Source organism: Haliaeetus leucocephalus, unplaced genomic scaffold (genome assembly GCF_000737465.1).
Source record: "Haliaeetus leucocephalus isolate CR32 unplaced genomic scaffold, Haliaeetus_leucocephalus-4.0 Scaffold395, whole genome shotgun sequence".
Lineage (NCBI taxonomy): Eukaryota > Metazoa > Chordata > Aves > Accipitriformes > Accipitridae > Haliaeetus > Haliaeetus leucocephalus.
Genome location: NW_010972831.1, coordinates 3,873,131 through 3,892,904, shown reverse-complemented (window position 1 = coordinate 3,892,904; position 19,774 = coordinate 3,873,131). Strand labels below are relative to the sequence as shown.

General features: G+C 39.3%; 2 protein-coding genes across 2 annotated transcripts in view; one reads left to right on the top strand and one right to left on the bottom strand.

Annotated features, from left to right (window-relative positions):
* Window positions 1–4,642: 4,642 nt before the first annotated feature.
* Window positions 4,643–17,532, bottom strand: SLC13A2 (solute carrier family 13 (sodium-dependent dicarboxylate transporter), member 2). The gene is made up of 12 exons (XM_010573636.1): window positions 17,431–17,532; window positions 14,094–14,222; window positions 13,610–13,746; window positions 12,277–12,503; window positions 11,208–11,388; window positions 10,863–10,985; window positions 9,696–9,917; window positions 9,496–9,593; window positions 8,786–8,907; window positions 6,633–6,794; window positions 5,527–5,664; window positions 4,643–4,774 (listed from the first exon to the last, which is right to left on the bottom strand). Exons 1-12 carry the CDS (start codon window positions 17,530–17,532, stop codon window positions 4,643–4,645), a joined length of 1,773 nt encoding a protein of 590 aa, XP_010571938.1.
* Window positions 17,533–19,338: 1,806 nt separating this feature from the next.
* The window catches only part of SLC46A1 (solute carrier family 46 (folate transporter), member 1), a 4,027-nt gene continuing 3,591 nt past the window's right edge, over window positions 19,339–19,774 (top strand). The window contains exon 1 of the mRNA XM_010573925.1: window positions 19,339–19,347. Within this exon, the coding sequence (XP_010572227.1) occupies window positions 19,339–19,347 (9 nt within the window). The remainder of the gene's footprint in view (window positions 19,348–19,774) is intronic.

Genomic DNA, 19,774 nt, shown 5'->3' with positions numbered 1-19,774 from the left:
TTTAGTTGATCATACTTAACATTAATATTTCAAGTACAGCGCCATCTAAAAGTAGTCACAACTAATGTTTTATCAGATAGGTGCCTTACACAGGCATACAAGGTCTGAGCCTTGAAGCAGTTAAATCTAAATCATGCATAACAATATATAAGGGTTGAACCCTTGAATTAACCGTTCTGTTCCTTCTCTATTTTCAAGTTAGTTTATGCTTTGTTTTTTTCCCTTTCTGACAATTTGAATCAATCTTATTAATTTTGCAGCTATGCTGTCATGCATTGCCTTTGAAAAGTATTCCTCTTGTTCCATTACTTTCCCCCTAGTGATTTAAGGGTGTTTTCCAAGGAAGATCAACACCAGACTAGGTGCTTGGCCTGGATTTAGGAACCTTGGGCATGCCCTGGTGGAGTGTCTGCAGCCAGTAGATGGCACATTGCAAGGCAATCTGCACATCCTGAATAGCAACTTGACGTCTGTTAGTATGATTAAAGGATAAATAATATTAAATGTTTCTTTAATAGGAGAAAATGCATAGCATTGACAGTAGTGATTAAGTTCTATTAAACAGTTGTTATTTTGGACACCAGGTGATTAGTACATTCAAACCACTTCATTTCCAGACTTTGGCACCTTGGTCATTACTAACTCAAATCATAAAGTTCAGTGAATCAAGTTGTAAATAGTTTTATTGGTTCCGTGTTGGAAAAAAATTGAGGGTTGTGAAATTCCTTGATGATTTAAAGTTACGTATTTCCTAAGTCCTTTTGTTTCTATTTTCTGTTCTTTATTTAGTTATTCATCATTGCAGAAATTTTAAACTCTGTTTCTGCCTTTGCAAACCCTAAAACCAACATGCTAATTGAGAGCAAAGAACAAATTCCTAGAACAAATATGCCAAATGGAAAGAGTTGGAGTTTTGCACTAAGGTGCACACTACTGCCAACATGCCATAGTTATCTGAGGGAGGAATTACCTCCAAGGACAAGAGTGGAACTGCTCTTACAGCTTCTGGAGAAAGGTCCGTATTTACATACATGCTGATGACTGTTGGATAAAACACAGGACCTTCATGTTTCTGTTGGTTTGTATTTTGTTTTCTGAAAATATTTTTCATCTTTTTGAGAATTATTTTATGGCCATTATATGATAAAGCTTCCTTAAAAGCAGGTTTTGTTTTTGGTTTTGTTTTTTAATGAAAGCTTAGGAATTAAATTGTAGGATCTAGATATATTCCAAGGTTTCAGTGCTATACAACAAGGCTTCCTTAAAGTTGATTTTAATACCTTTCAAGTGACTGGGAGCAAATTTTTGGTTTCTCCAAACCAACCTGAGGATTAGAAAGACATGGCTTCATCCTTCTTTGGCTTTAAAATTGTCATGTGTTCTGTTAAGTCTGTTTATGATTTCAGTGCTTGACGAAGTGACCCTTGCATCACTTACATGCCACTTCACAAACTTCTGTCAAGATGTTTATGATGAGGTGCCTTTCTCAATGTAAGCTATTTTCATTGTAATAGCCTGCTTAAAATTCATCTGGTTTTCTGGTGTGGTCATGTGTTGTAGAAATGTGTATGTTTACCAGGGTAAGTCCGTCATATTCTCTTAGGTGTACATACATGTATGTGCCTGTAGAACTTGTGTATGTCCGTGTGTGTGTGCGTGTGTCTGGGCAAGGCAAGGCAAGACAGCACCATAACTCCAGGGAAAATGGAGGAGGTGACTGCGAGTCACCCAGTTACTCACTGGCATATACTGTGGGAAACCTGTGTTTTGTGGTTTTGTAGAGCACTCGCTTTTTAGACAAGACAGGCAAGAAGGCAGACATCCCCTTCTCATTAACAAATTTATCACTTACAACTCTTATGTAAAACAAACTTAGTGTCAACTCTGAAATGAAGAGCTGCATTGGAAATCACACCTAACTACAACAGGTGCTGAGCTGGCAGTTTCACAGAAGATTGTGAAATTTGATCACACAATGGGAAATAGAGCCACTCCTTGAGGGCAATATCTGGAAACATAATGGGGAACCACCCTTCAAAGGTGATCTGTGTAATAATGGGGCTTAGAAACACTTTCTACCTGCTTTGCTTAGAAAATTATGAATGTTTTTAATAGTGTTACTGGTTTTTGCACAAGCACACTATATTTAGCTGTACCTCAACTAGTCCTGCGCTGAGACACACCCAAGGCAATAAACTGCCCAGTGCGTACTTGCTACTACCATCACTTCAAGGTGGAAACTATTAATGAAATTTTCCGTTCTCTTTATGTCCTGGTATTGTTCGCTTCTCTTCTCTGTCTACAGATTACAGCTTTTCACCTGTATTCTTCTGGAAGCTGGGCATTTGTATAACCCTTGAGTAACTTTCGCTGCAGCCATTTTCTGGGAAGTCTCTGTGTACTCATACATGCTAATGAACATGGAACACCCAGCATTATTGCATTGGCCCCATAACACTCTGTGCTACTTGATGTCTCTCTTCTTTCTTCTTGAGATTGCCATAAAGATTGCACCTGTGCTCCTGCATGTACTTATGCACACCACAGCCTCTGAATAATGTAGACTAATAGAAAAGACTTCAAAGAATCATAACACAGTTTTAAAGGGCTGGAAGGAGAGGCTGATGGGAAATGTTATAAGAATTCAACATTTCCTGCTTAGCTAAGCAGTAATTTAGAGGGACATGTAAACTACGTGCAAGTATTTCAAAGAAAACAAAAAAGCAAACAAAAGCTATGCACACTGCCCTGATGCTGTAGACAAAGAGCAAAGAAGGGAGAGGTTTGCAGCAAATCATCTGCTTGGGTTTGTAATTTTGTTAGGTACTCAGACACAGGGTGAGCAGTGTAATGAAAATATTTAGACAGATTTGGATGTTATTTGATAGAGGTAAATGCAAATGGAAAGAAGATGAGTGGTTTAGCAGTGACCTGAGCAAGTCATTATGTGATTGAAATCAATTACCCAGGAGCTCATTAGCAAAAGAGAATAAATGTCCTTCCTTCTTGTGCTGTGGATATTCTATTAGATCCCTATCACACATCAAATCAAAACACTATCTTTCAAAGCCACTGAAGGGTTAATACCAGACTGTTCTTTCTGAGACAGTGATTTTCCAGAGCAACTGTGCTTGTCAGGCCAATGAAGCTATCAGGGCAAAGGGATTCAGTGATCAGCAGATACCACAATTGTCTTGACAGTTGGACCTGGAAAGAAACTACTGCAGGTCAGTGAATTCTAACATTTTATAAATCAAATGTACACTGCACGTTGTCCTTGTCTCCTAATAATTAGGACAGAGAAAGAAAGAAAAAAGATTTTCAAGAGCATGCATACTATTTTAGAGTGAAATTCACTCACATTCACTCTCATGGCACCAGTATGGTTCAAGTAGGATTTCAGAAGTGCAACAGACTTCATGCAAAACTTAGGCAGACAACAACAGAACAAAGAATTTAGCACAAAGTTCAGGGGCACATATTGTATAACTGATCTGTCTGAACCCAACCTCATTTATGGTACTAAGTGCTTAATTTGGCAAAGCATCTTTGGATATTCCAGTATCTTTGTCAGTTTGGTCATTAGGAGTCTATGTGCTACTGAAAGTCAGTTCCAGCAGAATAGGGATTAAATATTTAATGGTATTAGGGGCTTTTGAAAAGGAAGATCTTGGTTTTGAGATTCCAAGAAAATTGGACTCTTAGTAATAAAGTAATCATTACTTTAAGGATAAGAGAAAATCAATATGCTAACTTTTCTGATTATTTCAAGATACTTTAAGTAAGCACACAGGCAAGCAGCTGATACATGGAAGACAGAAGTAGAAGCAGTGATATATAATCGGAAAAATCTCCATAACACGGGGGTACATTAAAAAAAATATCTTTAATTCAATCATATATATTTTAGGACACAGGGATTCTCCCCTTCTCAAGAGAATATTGCTATTCTTATCACGACCTTGCAGGCTGTAGTCTTACATAAATAACAATGGGACAGATGTTCTAAGAAAAATTGGTCTTTTACATTCACAACCAGTGGACTGCAAATAAATATGTTTCAAAGTAATAGAATGGGCTGACAGTATGTGATTTTTCTGTAATCATACAACACATGCCTTCCTGAGAATGCCCATGGGGTATATAACAATCATGTACATTTTGAACATATACACAGAGGCCTGTATACTCATATACAGGTGAATAGTCATATTAGTTGTGACAATACACAGATATATGCATGAAATCAGGAATGTAGAGTCTCTCTCCTTCCTTTTATATACACACCTCTCTTCTTTCTCACTGCAGATTTCAGACTTTACAGGTGGAGCTTGAAAAGCAATGTAGCTAGCACTCAGGGCAAATCTACCCCTGCAGAGACAGAAAAACTAAAGATACCTGGAACAGTTGAAAAGCCAAAGGTTACCTCATCTTACTGCTGGGGTAACAAAATTGCCTGCTAAACAGCACTGTTAGGCAATTTTATTGCTGTTATCAACTGAATTATTTTCCTTGTAGGTGGCTTGTCCTTTTCCACAGAACAGGCCTGTAACCACTGCCTCAGCAAAACTTGTGTAGGTTATAGTCTTGCTCTCACTGCAGTTCTAACAGAAACAGTTGTTGGTTCCCTTGCCTCTCCATATTATGGGCATGTACCTGTCTTATTTGCCCAAGATGGGAAAGTTTGCAGTTGGAACAAAGATGAAGCCCAGGTGTTGATGGCTAGAGTTATGGTCAGAACTCCCAGGATGTTGAGTACAAACCCAGCTTTGGCCTAGAATTACAAAAGAGAAGTGTTATTAGTTGAACTGCGTACTCTTTTCCTTCCTTGCTTATTAGGATTGTTTGTACGGTTAGATTTTTCTCTTTGGCCTTTTTTTACAACTCCATCAGAACTCCATCAAATTACATTTAAGCTGGTTTTCTTCACAAATATAATTTGTATTAGGGGAAAAATAAAACTCTTAAACTAGAAGTCCTGAAATCCTTTTAATCCACTTATGTAGCACCTTCTCTTCTGACCTGGCATCTGTCTCTAATGTTATTTCGGATTTCTTCTTGGATCAGTTATAAATTAGAAAAGTTATCAAGAGACATGGCATCCTTGTCCGTCTTTCCTTAACATAGTGAGAAGAGGCATCAGGGCAGCCTAGTGAGATGTGCTAGGCTTTTCCTAGTCCCTGCAGAAGGACTATCCAGATGACAGGACTATGACATCCCTACGATCTACATTTGGGCTTTTCGAACAGTTAGATATAGCCATTTCTCATTGACAGCAAGCTCTTGTTGGAACATCTTCAAGAGACCTTGGCTGTTCGTTAAAAGCTCAATAGCTTCTTTATAAGGCTCTGAATATATATTAGAGTCAGCGTGACCCTTTATTAATTCACACATGTATGTTCTTTCCATTTGATGTAAGCTGAGTACAGTGAGTTTTCTAAAACCCTTCCAAGAAGAACCAATATTAGAAAAAGGGAAGATCAAAACTAGTGATGAAAATTCTGAAAAGAATGTGCTTTTGCTCACCATATCTATAACCTTGAGTTGTCCATATGAGAAGACAATGGCGTTAGGAGGAGTGGCCACTGGGAGCATGAATGCCAATGATGCAGAAAGTGTACAGGGCAGCATGACATAGAGTGGATTGAGGCAGATCGCTTCAGCCTATGCAAGAAGGGAGAGCAAAGATGATGGTTTCGATATATAAAAATGCATAGAAATCTTCTGGTGGAAGACTGTATTTATCCATGTCAGAAACCTCATTCTTTCACAAACACTGCAGCCACTCATATTTTGGTTCTGCTTTAGAAACTCTAGCCAATGTCTTTATGCAGCAAATGCAAGAACTGATTTTGTGGTCAGTGCTTTGTATTCCTGATTGTGGAATCTGATCACTGCTGCAGTATAAATTAGTAATAATGGTTGTATTCAACTCTAAAACCAGGCAGAAATGTAGAGTGGCTTCAAACTGGTTAAGAACAAAATAAAATTATCAGAGGAAACGGGGTAGCCCAAGCTCTGAAGGCGAGTGGATCAGTTTAGGGGTTAGGTGGAGTCTGTGGCCTATGCAAAAAGATTTTGGTGGAGCTTATTCCAGTTTCTATCTGGAACCAGCTTTTCATGCTGCAGAACTATGTCTACCCCAGCAACAGGAATCTCCTGTGGAAATGCAAAAGTCTGAATTAGGTCATAGAGCTTGACTAATGCTATCATCTTCAGAGACTTCTGGAAGGCTAGTGGTCGGAGTGAAATACAGTAATGGAATGTTGCAGAGAAGCAAATGCTGCTGCTGTTGCTGTCTCTATGCAGAACAAATAGGAAAAAACAAGTACAGCTGGCAGTGACCTCATGAGGTTGTTTAGGCCAGAAGGCAAAGTCTAATATGCCAATGAATTTAATCCCTTTACTTTTCACCAGCAATGATTTTAGAAAGGTTGAACTGAGCACAGTGTGTGTGAATATATATGCATGCACATACATATATGTATATTTTAAGTCTTGTATTCCTGGTCGGCTACGTGAACCAGTGCTTGGCTATGTCAGCCAGTTAGTTTTTATAATTAGGCAGGTGTATGCTTGCAGAAGAGTTGAAAGCTGTTCTCATAAGAGTATTTTGAAATGCTGGAACTTACCATTGAAGCCAGAATAGGGAGAAAGAGGGTAGTAGTGGCCACATTGCTGGTGCACTCAGTGAAAGTGGCAATAAGGAGACACAACAGGAGAGCAATAGCTGGATGAGGGATGTGCTGCAGAGGAGTCAGTTTGTTACCTAACCATGAAGACAGACCAGATTCCTGTAACAGGGGAAAGAGGTCTATCAAGATGGTAGGCTGGAGAAGAAATAGCCACACCACAGTCCAATTACATTTCTCATACTGATTCTACCTTCCCTTCTTATAGGAGTTCCCATACGAACTGCTTTCTGTAGAAAAACATGTAAGAGGCAATGCTCATAGACATGATAATTCGGTAGGTTAAATAAAAATAAATGTGCTTTCCCTTCCAAAATATTTAAAAGAAGAAGATACTACGTTTACAGTACGTTATTGATAGCAAATAGTTATTTCTCTGTTCAGGCCATTAGTTGTATATGACCAATATTTTTCATATATCTTAGCAGATATTCTAGCAATTTAATGTAATTTCATCACACTGTCTGAGATCTTGATCAACTATCTGAAGCTTTTCATACCTTTCATACTTCTCAGTCACTAGAAAATACCAGCATCTCCCCTATTATTCTGGGCTGTAGTTTAGGCATCATTATTATTCAGCTGTTCTTAAGAGAACATATCCTAACTGCGCATGTCTTGCTGCTTCATGCATTATAGCCTAGCTTTCTCACTGGTTTTGCAACCACCGTTCTTCGTGTCCTCCTTATTTCATATCTTGGTTACTTCAGCCTGTTTCTTCTGACATTGAAAAGTGCTCTCTCACGGGAGGGTTGGAATCTGTCTTGAAAGCACTAGTCTAATTCCCTGTTCTAGGGCAGGATTGGCTCTACCTAAATTATTACTGATAGATGTTTTTCAAACTTGTTAAACATCTCTAGCAATGAAGTTTCCGAAATCTCCCCAGATAATTTTTTCAAGTTCTTAACTATCTTTACAGTTGGAACATTTTCCTACTGCTTAACCTAAATCTCCTTTGCTGCAATTTAAGCCCTTTAGCACCATCAGAATATAAAAAAGTATACTATCTTTCTTTCTGCAGCAGCTTTTATGTATTTGATGACTTATTCTAGAATAAATTAGCATAATTTTTTGAATCTTTCCTTTTCCAAACATGTTTCCCAGAGATCCAATCATTCTTACTACCTTGCTCTAAACTTTCTTCATATAGCCCACATGTTGTTGAAGACTGATACCCCAAACTGAATACAGTACTGTAGCTGAGGACTTACCAGTCCTGAGTGGAAGGATTATAATTTACATGTCTTATGTATGATGGTGCTACCTATGTTTCCAGTTATTTGCTTTTTTCTCAGTAGCAATATAAAAATATTGACTAGAATAAGGTGCATGAGCAGCTTTAAAACTTATCCAGTCATTTCCACATCTTCTATTTGTGATACTTGGTTATTTCTTCCTATTTCCCATATTGAGTTGCATCCTTGTTTTCTAGAAACAATTTTACAGATCTTTGAATTCTAAACCAGTACTTCCAGGCACTTGAAGCCTTTTCTAATTTGCTTGTTTTCTATAGATTTAATAAATGTATTGTCTGGTCCATCATCTAAGTCATTACTGAAAAATAATATGTAGCACTGGACTCCTGGCAGATGCCCGCAGAAGTACATCAGTACCTCCCTCAGTCTGACAGCCAGACGTTTTTAACTTCTCCTCAAGGTTCTCTAGTTAGCTCTACATTTGTCTTCTAGTAGTTTAATTTAAATCATATTTCCATAAGTAGTTTGTTTGAAAGAATTTGGAGACCCATCCTGGGCATATTATCTCCTTGTGCTTGCCACATGGATTTAAGTTTTATTTAATAGAACCTTTAATGTGTTGGGGTAGTTTCTTAAGCACTCACTTTTCTAGAAACACAGTTAATCATGCTGCCTTGATTGGTAGTACCATCCCAGTTGCATAGGCAACAATAAAGATTTGTTCTAATCACAGGACTCCTCCTACGGATGGTGAAGTCTGTCCTACTGCCACTAGCTGAGGAAATGCATGTTTGGTGCTACCAGCATGCCCTCTTGCGTTCTGGGAGAGCGTGCTTGAAAAACAAGATGGAAAACACCCAGGAGGACACAAATACCAGGTAAGCAGAAGAATGTTACCTCACTGCCTTTGGCTAAGGCAAAGCCACCTCCCAGCAGAAGCACGATGTTCCATGGCATTTTCTGGTGAACTACTTTCCAGTCCAAGAGAGCTGGAGGTGCTCGGATCTTTGGCTTGCTGCCTAAAATCCAAAAAGATTTTGTAAGCCATGTTACATTCTCCAAAGAAAGGAGGGCTTCTTGGTGGGAGGTGAGTTTAGTCTGAACATCAGGAAACACGTCTGTCAGCAAGATCAAGTAGACTGTGGAATTGTCTCCTAAAGTAAATGATGAGAGCCTCATCAACAAAGATTGTAAAACTCGGCTTGCAAAAATCCTAATGAATGATTTGTAGCTGCTCCAAGAGGCATAGTAGAATACAGGTAAGAGTGAGTTAAAAGTATGGCAACGTATCTGCAGAACTGTATGTGTTTCTGTTAAGTCATGTATTGTCTCTTGAAGGCTCCAGCTTCAGAAGCTTTTACATATGTATAATACTAGTGTCTGGAACACTGCTGAGATAAGAGTTTCCTACTTAGTTAAATTACAAGAAACAGAGAACTTATATGGGATGTATGCCTTGCCTAGCCTAAAGCATACAGCTGTAGCTATGCAGGAAGAGCAGTTTGAAATCTTGTTTAATGTTTGAAATTTCCTTTGTAATTCTAAAATGTAGAACTTCCCGTGTACCTATTCTGACAGTTGATTTTTGATGCCTTCAGTCATCTTACCTGTTTGGTGTTTGTCTCTGTCATAGTTAGAAATGCCAGAAGGGATGATGAACAACAAAATTGAAATGAAGATGGCAACTGTAGCATCAGTGACATAGCTGCAATAGATCAGTCAGATATTTAGTCTAGCCCCGTTTTCACTTTTATAAAATCTAGCCTATTTAATTTTTATTCAAAGTGAGGAGGAGAAGTGATGATACCTTGTATCATTTTTGTTGAAAAGAACTGTTGCCCAACCTGGTATGAAACCAGGGTCTCTTGTAAACCAGAGCAGTACCAGTAGTATGAAGAGGATCAAAACTGCTATTTCTGCAAATTTCATTGACCCCAATTTCTTGCTCTCTTCCTTGATAATGTCATAGGCCTGTTTTGCCTTAGCCTTTGCAGAGGCATTTGCAGCACAACCAAAATTCTTCTGAAAACTAGAAAAAAATGGACAAGAAATATCAGAGACATTTGCCAGATATCCTCAGAGTTAAGAATCCAAATTTTATACTCAGTCATATTGTCTTTTAGATATATATATATTTATATATGCATATAGAAATTATATATATATTATTGTCATAGCATCAGCAGCCATAGGTGTTGATAGTAACGCCATTGTACTGTGTACTGCCAAGATGATCAGAAAGAAGCTTCCTATCCCTGAAAGCTCATGATCTCTGAAAGCTCATGATCTAAATATAAACAGGCATGCTATCTGGACACATGGGGAAATAATGACAATGTTAGTGTGATTGACAAGGCTATATGATCACCAGGAAGTAAACAGTTGCCAAGCTTTTTAAAATTACAGAAAAGGAGAATTTTAAAAGAGGAATTTGAAGATGAAAGTACCATTGCGGCCATTACAGAATTCTTTCCATTTAAAAGAAAGGAGGTTGGGCCTCATACAAAAGTGGTAGGGTAAGTGTTAAACAGGTAGGTAACGCAAGCTGCTTGTATGGGGTGATTAGCCTTGGGAACTGGCATGACACTAATTCTTTTAAGTCTGTAGCAACTCTCGTCACAAAGGTATTGACCAGCTATATGTACAGATCAGTTTCCTGGTCTGAAGCACAACAATCTTTCAGGACATGAAAGCAATGCTGCAGAACCGGTTATATGCAGTTATAACTTCATATTTTCATCTACAGAGTATACTTAGCTGGGATTTGATCAGGTTCTTCAGAGAAAAAGTTGCAGTATTTTAACAGATACTTAGTATGCTGTTCTGCTGGTCTCTTTTATGTGAGGACTTTGTCACTTGCTGTCTGACTTTCAAGCCTAGGCTTATCAATGAAAATATCACTTGTGTTACAACATGTAGTGAGTACTTGCTAACAGGCCTGTCAGCTGTATTACAGTGTGTAGAGGGTACTTACTTAAAGCCCAAGTACAGTATCTGCAGCCAAATCCATGCCAAAACCAGTAACAAGATCATGGTGGGGAAGGCAAAGGAGAACCAAGAGGCAAAGTTGATGATATTGCCATTGTTAGGAAAAAGCCTGTAAAATGTAGATGGCTGTTAGCATCCAAAATTCTGCACTCTCTTCTGTAATTAATGATTCAGAAAAGAGGAGGTACTGTGAGGCCCACTAAGGAAGAGAAACTAACTTCCTGACAAAGTTACCAAATTGATATTTTCCTTCTCTGTGTTGGCTGGAAGTCAGCTGTAGCAGAATGATGCAGTTTAGTGGGTATGAAATCCCAAATTTAACCAGACTTACTCATCAACTTGTCCTTGCAGTACCAGATTTGGTGTTGTCCCAGTCAGAGTTGCAATCCCTCCAATACTGGCTGAGTAACAAATACAGAGAGACATTCCCTTGCAGAATTTCTTGTGTTTCTCCTCTCGCAGATTTTCATTTCTCTCTCTGTCTTCCTCGACTGTCAGGATATGACTACTACCTAGGTCCCAAGACAGGAACAAAAGAGTTACAGAAGCTAGATTAGATAGGAAAAGATCTTGTGCCTGTGTAATTCAGTATTTCAAGCCTAGGACACAATGGACTCAAAGCTGAAGGAGCCAAATTTCCTCATTTTAAGGCTGGCATTATTTATCTTCTGTCCATTTTCAGTGGTTGTCCTGATGCTGAGCAGTTTTTCAGAAGAAAAGTTGAAATGTGTGATAAAGTCCGAACATACTGCTGACACTATTCGGTGAACTAGGGCAATGTCTGAACTGCATACAGAGGGGAGAGGCAAGAATTCAGGGAGGCACAACAGAGTCAGAGGAGTTGGACTGAAGGTAACTCATTCTGTACCAGCACCTGACTGCTGGTGCTGAGATTTACAATCAGAAACAATTGAGTTATCTCAAAGGTGGGAAGAGGGCAAGACAGCTGATAAAGAGAGATTGTTGCATGATTGTGTATTTTTGGATTGGAAAGATCATTTTAATCCCTAACCTTCTGGCATGAAGTAGGCCAGAAATTTTCCCTTAGGAATTCCCTGTTATCTGATAAGTTACACAGTAGATAATAATTGAACTAACATAAATATATAGGGAAATATCAAGCCACATGTAAAGGCTTCAGCTAATAGAGAATTTATACATTTTGTTGTTTTATTTGTTGGTTATCATCGCTTCATATTTTCAATCTATTTCTCACTTCATCCAAGTCAGTAGGTCTTACTGTGCTTTTGTCTGGTTCATGGAAGAGCCTCATAAATGCTGTCTGATACAGTCAGGATGCTTTAGGCACATTTTTCTTTTTGAATTTACTAGTAACTTTGACAGTGAGGAAGGCATCAGGTCATCCTCCATTACCGCAAAGACACCCATAACCCACTCACCTTTTTCCTCTGTTTCTTTGGAGCTATCTGATTTAGTTGACTTTTCCTGCAGTTCAAAGGCTTTGTTGATGTTTTCAGATGCTTGGCTAACTGTGCTAAACTCCATTTCTGACTTGTGCAACTGTTCCAACACTGCTTGTGCTATTGGGACCATCATGGCAGTGGTGGCGGTATTGCTGATCCACATCGACAGGAAGGCGGTCACAATCATGAAACCCATGAGGAGTCTGAAATGAAAAGGTTTGAAAAAGTCAGTTCAGAACTCAGTGCTGCAATGCCCTTTTTTTTTTTTTTTGTTACAAAGCTTTTGGTTACAAATGCTGGGTTTGGAAAATGCTTAGCAATTCACACCTAGCGCTTCTTCTTACCCTGGTCTGCTTTGTGAATGACATGGTAAGATTTAACATAAATTTTAATTTTTGCAGTTTCAGCCAATTGTGCTTTTACATTCTTATGACTAGTAAAGTGGAAGCTAGTACCTTGGAGCAAACAGTTTATCTAGTCAGTATCCTGCTTATTCTGCATGCTTCTGAGGAAGACATACCATCTCAATAACATGTTAATGTATTATAATATATTTTGAAGAGGAATTGCAAGCTGAATTTGATCCCAAATGGCAATCAGTTTAAGCCATAAGGAAGATGATCTCTTTTTTTTGTCATTTTATTCCACCTCTATTATTTAAGATTCTCTTCTTATTCATATAAAATTCTAATCCTTGTTTCAGTATTAACTCTGTTATTTGTCTCAAAATTATTCTTTAGATGAGATGTAGATTATATATTAGATGAAAAGGGCTTTATCTTGTATGCATTTTTATTCTATTGCTTTGTAATTTCCTTCAGTATTCCATCTTCTTAAGATCTGAGACAAATTAAATAGGGCCGCATAGCCTCTGCATAGCTTAAAGTTCTAGTCTGGTAAACAATTGTTGTTTTCAAAACTAGCATCCCCATATTTTCTCTTCTCTTTGCAATCAGTATAACAGTTAGAAAGTATATGTTTTCTGTGTTTCAGCTGTAGTCTTTCCTGATTGTCTAAAGCTGTGCTTCTGGCCAAGCCTAGCAGCACCCTTGTCTTTTCAGCATTGACTCTCTTGTTGCTATTTCTCCACCTAAAGCCATATGGAATTCGAAAAAGAGGCACCAGGTCTGTAACACATCAAAGGATCCCCATTTGCAAGGTTTGCTCAGGCACTAACTCACTTGGACTGCAGAAAACCATTTGTAGGATGTGATTTACAGATTTACATAGGAGACTACAGGCAGCTCTGAGATAGGAACTAATGCCATAAAGTCCTTGATCGCACAGTGTTTTCACAACTGTTACTCACAGGGCTGGTCTGACACCAGTGATAAGCAAGACCCGCAGAGCAACACGCTTGTGTAGGTGCCAATTCTCAATCGCAATGGCCATCAGCAGTCCTCCAATAAAAAGCATATTGGTGTCCTTCAAGTACTCCCGGCAGACCTGTAATATGGAACAAGGCAGAGAAAATAGTGACAAGAAGCCAATGTTTAGAGAGAAGGCACTTTCTGAGGCACGGTCTTGTCCCAAAGACATTAGCACACAGTAACTATGGATTGCATCTAAACAGTGAATTTGCTTTGATTTCAGATTACCAGCCCCACCCGGAGTTCACTCTAGGCTCATGCAAGTTCTGTTCCATGGAGAGGACAGCCAATTCCCTGTGCAACAATAGTACAATTTTCTCTTCTTTGCACCACACTCTAGAAATCACCCTGGAAATAATCCCAGATTAAGAGAAGCGGACCAATAAATACATAGGCAAATATGGATAGAGTAATATCTCTTACTGTTGTTGAATCCATGATATTCATTAGTGGGAACAGCAAGACAGGAAAGAGAGCTGTGACAGCCAACGGCAAGGCTTCTGTGCACCAAAACAGTGCCATCACTATAATAACATAACCACATCGGGCCTCCTGACAGAAGAAGAGTACATGCAATCAGAACAGACCGTACATCTCACTTAGACTTTGAGAAGGCAACAGCCCATAATTATATTCATTGCCTGATAAAAGTATTCAAGAAAAGGTTATTTTCTATCCTTCTCTCCTGTCTACCCTCCTACCTATGCAGATCCTAATCAAATGACAAACTCTTCAACAACCTTGTCAGAACTGTGAGGAAAAGATGGGGGCCTCCAATGGGGAAAAAAAAGAAACTTAGGAAAAGAAACAAATTGATTACTTTGAACCCTTCATGATAAGGGATTGGCAGTCCCTGCAAAGACTTCTTGATTTTACTGGTGATGGTATTTTCTTTTTATATATTTCTGTCTTTGAGTTGCAGAAACAGTTACTGATCCAGTCAAGGTTTCTCCACCTTTATGCTTCAGAACATGGCCCAGATGAACCCCAACTAATTTCAACAGCCTGGATTGCTTGTACTGCAAGTACTTCTATCTATTTTTCATAGGATTTTTAGCTTAGTACAGACTTTGCAAGGCTCACTGACAAACTGGTCACAGATCAGGTTCAGCTTCCACTGACTTTGTCTTGTTTCTTTGAAGAGGGTATGATCCCCTATTTCATGTTACTCTTTTTCTGAGAAAACATTGATTTAGTTCTGCTTTGGACAACCACTCTGAATTTTATGTAGAAATATTTAACTCAGTCCCTATACACTAAAAATATTCAAAATAACATGTCACAGCAGATTTTCATATGTCTGGGCTGAAGAAAGCAAGGAAAAGTAACATTGAAGGCTACAGTGTCTTCCTCGCTTTGGAACTAGCACAATAATGGGCACCAGCAAATCAAAAGGAAGAAAAAAGTGGTTGTGTGGTCTTGGATCAAGGATGTCCACTAAAATATACTGGACAGTATGAATGAAAATGTATGCTTCTTGAGGAAGCAATGAAGTAATGGAAATTGTAATGGCTAGATTACAGAGGTTTAAACCAAGGAGATGGAATAATGGCTGGCAGGATCAAACTTGTGATGCTTTAGAACATGCTTCTGAACATGGCATGGAAGTTACAGAGCTGGTGAAGGGAAAGGATGAACAGGGGAGCTGATTAGTCTGGAGGAAAGAAGAAAATAGCAATCTAGGTGGTAAACTACCAAAGCAGCAGGGCTGGAGAAGTAAAGCTGATAGAGATTCATGAAGAGGTTAAAAGATGCCTTTTTGAGCCTTATTTTTGAATGAGAGCAGTAACAACCTTAGTTACACATCCCATCAAGCACTGAAAGCCATTTTCCATTTTGATGATCCTTTTTCTCCCATTTTGTTATTAAGAGATGCCAGCGGGTGCCTTTTGAGAGACCCTAGAAGGGCTTTGGAACACATATCATAGGCACGGTGCTATTCTCTTCCAGCCTGCTGTGAACAGGCTCTTCGTAAAAGCTGAAATAAGCTGACTTTTCATGAAGTCAGTTGTCCTGTAAGGACATTCCTCTGTCTTTAGACAAAATCTTTAGCATTGTCTGCTCTCATTTGTAGTAGTTTAGTGTCCGGTGCTATGTCATTATGGGACAGGTTAACAGCTCAACAGAACAGAAAAATGTGAAATTCCATCCTGTAAGTTGTACACTTGCAGCTCTGCATGCTGAGGTACCTGCTTTTCCTGCTTAGCAGTACCACGATGCACAATTCTAACACAAGAAATCTTCTTACAGATTGCAAAGGGAAAAGTCCAGGGCATTTTAAATTTTTGTGTTGTAGCTGAATACATAGAAACCAGAGAGAGTCATTTTCAAAGAGGAACTGAACCAAGACTGCCAAATCATTCCACAAGCAATACCAAGGACTTACTGCTTACTGTATGGTAACAATGACTCTAGCAAGTAAGTTTGAACTCGTGGCCTCAGGGAAAGAAAAAAAAAATTCTCTCTCTTTCTGGCTACTTAGAACTTTTCTGATCCAGATCTCTTTTAACTTCAGTAACTCTTTTGCCTATGGAAAGTTAACTAGCAAAAAAGTACTTTTTCTGTTTTTCTTCTTAGTAAGCTTTTCAGTGGTAGTTTAAGCTATTTTATTTGCATAGCAAGGGAATAGGAGGACACGCCTGATCAGTTACCACATTTCACCTCAAGCTAGTGCCACTCTATCATTCTTGCTTACAGTCCTCTGGTCATAGCTCCAAAGTCTCTGATAACACTCAGAAAAAGAGCTGTGAGGAAGAAAGAACTTTGGGACAGGCTGCACAAAAAGACAAGGAAGAGCTAGTGGAGCGAAGAATGAAGCTTGGCAAAGGAGACTAGAAACTGGGAGTCAGCAGGGATCAGGAGACAAGCAGGCAGGCAGAGACCAGAGGGAAGAGCTAGGACTTGACATCCAAAGAGCAGTGACAGGAGAGGTAGATTGGGACTAGCTATTTAATGGTGCTGGGACTCTAATAAGAGACCTGAAGACCAGAGATTAGATGTCTGCATGAAGAGATTGGGAGTGGGAGAAATAAGCCAAAGTGAAGAAGAAGCAGAACACTGGCAGTCTGCCTGCTCACAGTGCTGTATTTAAATGATCAATGTCTCAGAGATACCTGCCCCACTACTACAGGTTTTTGTAGTTAACTTTTTCTGAAGGAATCCTAAGCTAGGTGTCTTCCAAAACTCGACATTTTAAATTTTAAGTCATTGTTTGGAAAGATTCTTACAGAAATATGCTAAAAGAAGAGTGAAATACATATTATTTATCCTTATGTATCAGAATGCTTTGTCCACCTGACCAAGAAAAATGCCTCTTCTATCTGGCAATGACAACAAGGAAAAAATTAAAACAAGATGTGGACTGGATACTTTTAGAAAATCAGAAGGGGGATTAAAATTGAGCCTTACACTGTAACTTAGGTTCACACATATGAGCTTCAGCATAGAAATATCTTTGCTAAATCAGTTAGATGCAAAGCAAAAGTTATAAAATTGCATGTCACCAAGCATTCTTCTAGGATATGCAGTCACAGATGTCTCTGTTCATCCATCTATGTCCTATTGCTTTTATATTCCCCTACTATCGGTAGTCAAAGGGGTCTGCTCAGAAAAAAAAAAAAAAAGATCCTTAAGCAATAAATGAAGTAAATGCCTCTGAGAAAGAATCTGTATGTTCTCTTCAGCTCTGTCACTTAAAAGGAACAACTTTAAGGAGAGATTTGGAGATTTGGTTCTCAAATTCAATTTAAAAAGTTCTTACCTTGGTAGGAACAGCCAGAGGCAGGGGAAGAAACAAAAGGGGTACAAACACTATGATCAGGTATTTCCTGAAAGCTAGGGTCATCTGCAAGAAGCCAGCCATGGTGCTGGAGCTAGCCCAGTGCTGAAAGGCCTGAGTTCTGCTGCTGGAGACTATATAAACACTCGGGAATATTAACCATTGACCTCAGGGGGTTGGGTGTTGTTTTTGGAACTGTAGTCGGAGAAAGAAGAGAACAAAGAAGGGAGGGGACAGCAAAAGAGTGTCAGACCAGGAACTTTCTTAAGACAATCTTCCTGATAACGGGTAAATCCAGGAGAGAATTAACTCCTTGTGGACCAAGTAGGTTTATTAAAAGCATCCTGAGATGACCTATGCTTTTTTAAAAGAATATTAATATTTTGGTCTTTAATAATGCCTTGTTTGCATAGGTACTGTTATTCCCCCTATAAAAAAAGAGAAACTGCTCCCTCCATAGTAGGTTGAAAATTGTTTTAAAAATATGCAGAGTACTGAAAAACACATCTGCATCTGTAATACTCAAATATAGAGATTAGAAACATCTACACAAAATGTTACATAAACATCATTGTATTCGCTGAGAAATTCTTTGGGTAGCAAAATCCACTAGAGCAGAGCTCCTGTCACCAGATGCCACATCAAGTCCCCATGCAGAAAGGGACTTACAGTCTTTGCCACCTGAGAGCAGGGGCACCTGTCTCTGTGTGGTCCAAGGATGACCCTCATGACGATTCCGTTTTCTTCTCCTCAAAGAGCAATAGGGGAAATGTTAAGGTCTGGTCAGAACTCAGTTCCTCCCACAGGGCAGCCCAGTATGTTATAAGAAAGGCTTAGGGTGAAAGAGGGAACCTAGTAACTCTTTCTGATGTAGTCTGTTGTATCTCAGTGGATTGGGAAAGACTTGGCTATAGTACTACTTTGCAGACATTGGGATTTTTTTTTTCCACCTTTCTGATCTTGCAGGTTTATAGGCACAGCTTTTATAGCTTGCAGGGTGGGGGGGAGAAAAAAATAGTGCTACTGGGAAATTACCAGCAATTCTTGTCCTGGTTGCAAGAAACTTCCGAAATACAAGCAGTGAATTACTTGGTTCTGTAAATATGCAGGAACAGAACTAAACTTTTTAATTCCAAAGGGACTGTCTTGCTAATGTCACTTTGATGTTCTTATTTGGTAGATCATGGAAGCGCATACTTCAGATAATGATGATAACATTTCCATTTTATTGGTATAAATTGTCTCAGCTCTGTTTATAGCTTACTCAAGCAGAGAGAGAGAAAGAGAAGCACAGACATTAGGTCATCTGATGTCAGCTCCACAAAGAGCTTCTGCTGTTTCTCTCTCTCGTCCCTTTTCTGCCGGGGCTTGTTTTCTTTCAATAATGTGCTTATGATTGAAAAACAGCGGGGTTTCAGTTGCCAGAGCTGCAAACTCACAGCTCTTTTGCAAGCTTGACTTAGGCATATTGCTTACAAGAAACAGCATCACAGTACATAACTGCCAATCCTGAGCTTCAGCATTTCACCCTTGGTACAAGAAGAAGGAGAAAGAGCTTTCAAATGAATTCTATTCCCCCACATTTTTGCATCCGCTTAATGTTGAATTAGTATCTGAAAAGGTGCAGTGACAAAATCATCCAACGGCAAAGTCATTTTTCTACTTCCTACTCTTATGTCCTAAGGTTCAGATGAAAATCTGAAAAGAAGCCTTGTTTTCACATCTCTGTAACACAGAGGTTGGCCTCCAGCTGCAGCCTTGCCTATGGGGTGTAAGTAACAATGCAGAAGGGCCTCAGCTAAGGAATCGTGCCTGTTCTTTAGAAGCAGCACATCCGCAGCGATTGTTTCCACTGCCACGAGAGTCCTGTTACTTTCAAAGATGCTCTAAATGAGCTCTGTAAGTGTGTTACTGCAAAGCGAACAGTTTACGCCTGCGGGGGGGTGGATTTGTCAGAGCTTCACCTGCAGCCCCTTAACACTCCCTCAGTGATACATTCATCGGGAGCTACTCCAGTTTGTATACATGGCTTAATCTAATGCTCTGAATTGTGTTCTTTGACTCTAAAGAACGACTCGGTCTTTGCTTACTGATCTGCTCTTCGAGACGGACCAAACCTAACAGGAAACCTAACAGCACAGCCAAACCCTCTGGCGTGTTCCAGTTATTTTCCTCCTTTAGAAAAAGAAGCATTTTCACGCGGGCTGCTCACTAACAGACGCGACGGCGCATCGCTTCGCTACCCCGTTTCCCAGATCCTACCGCAACTCAAACCCGGAGCCCGTCCCTTTCCTCCTTTCGCAGGAAGAAAAACCACAACCGGACA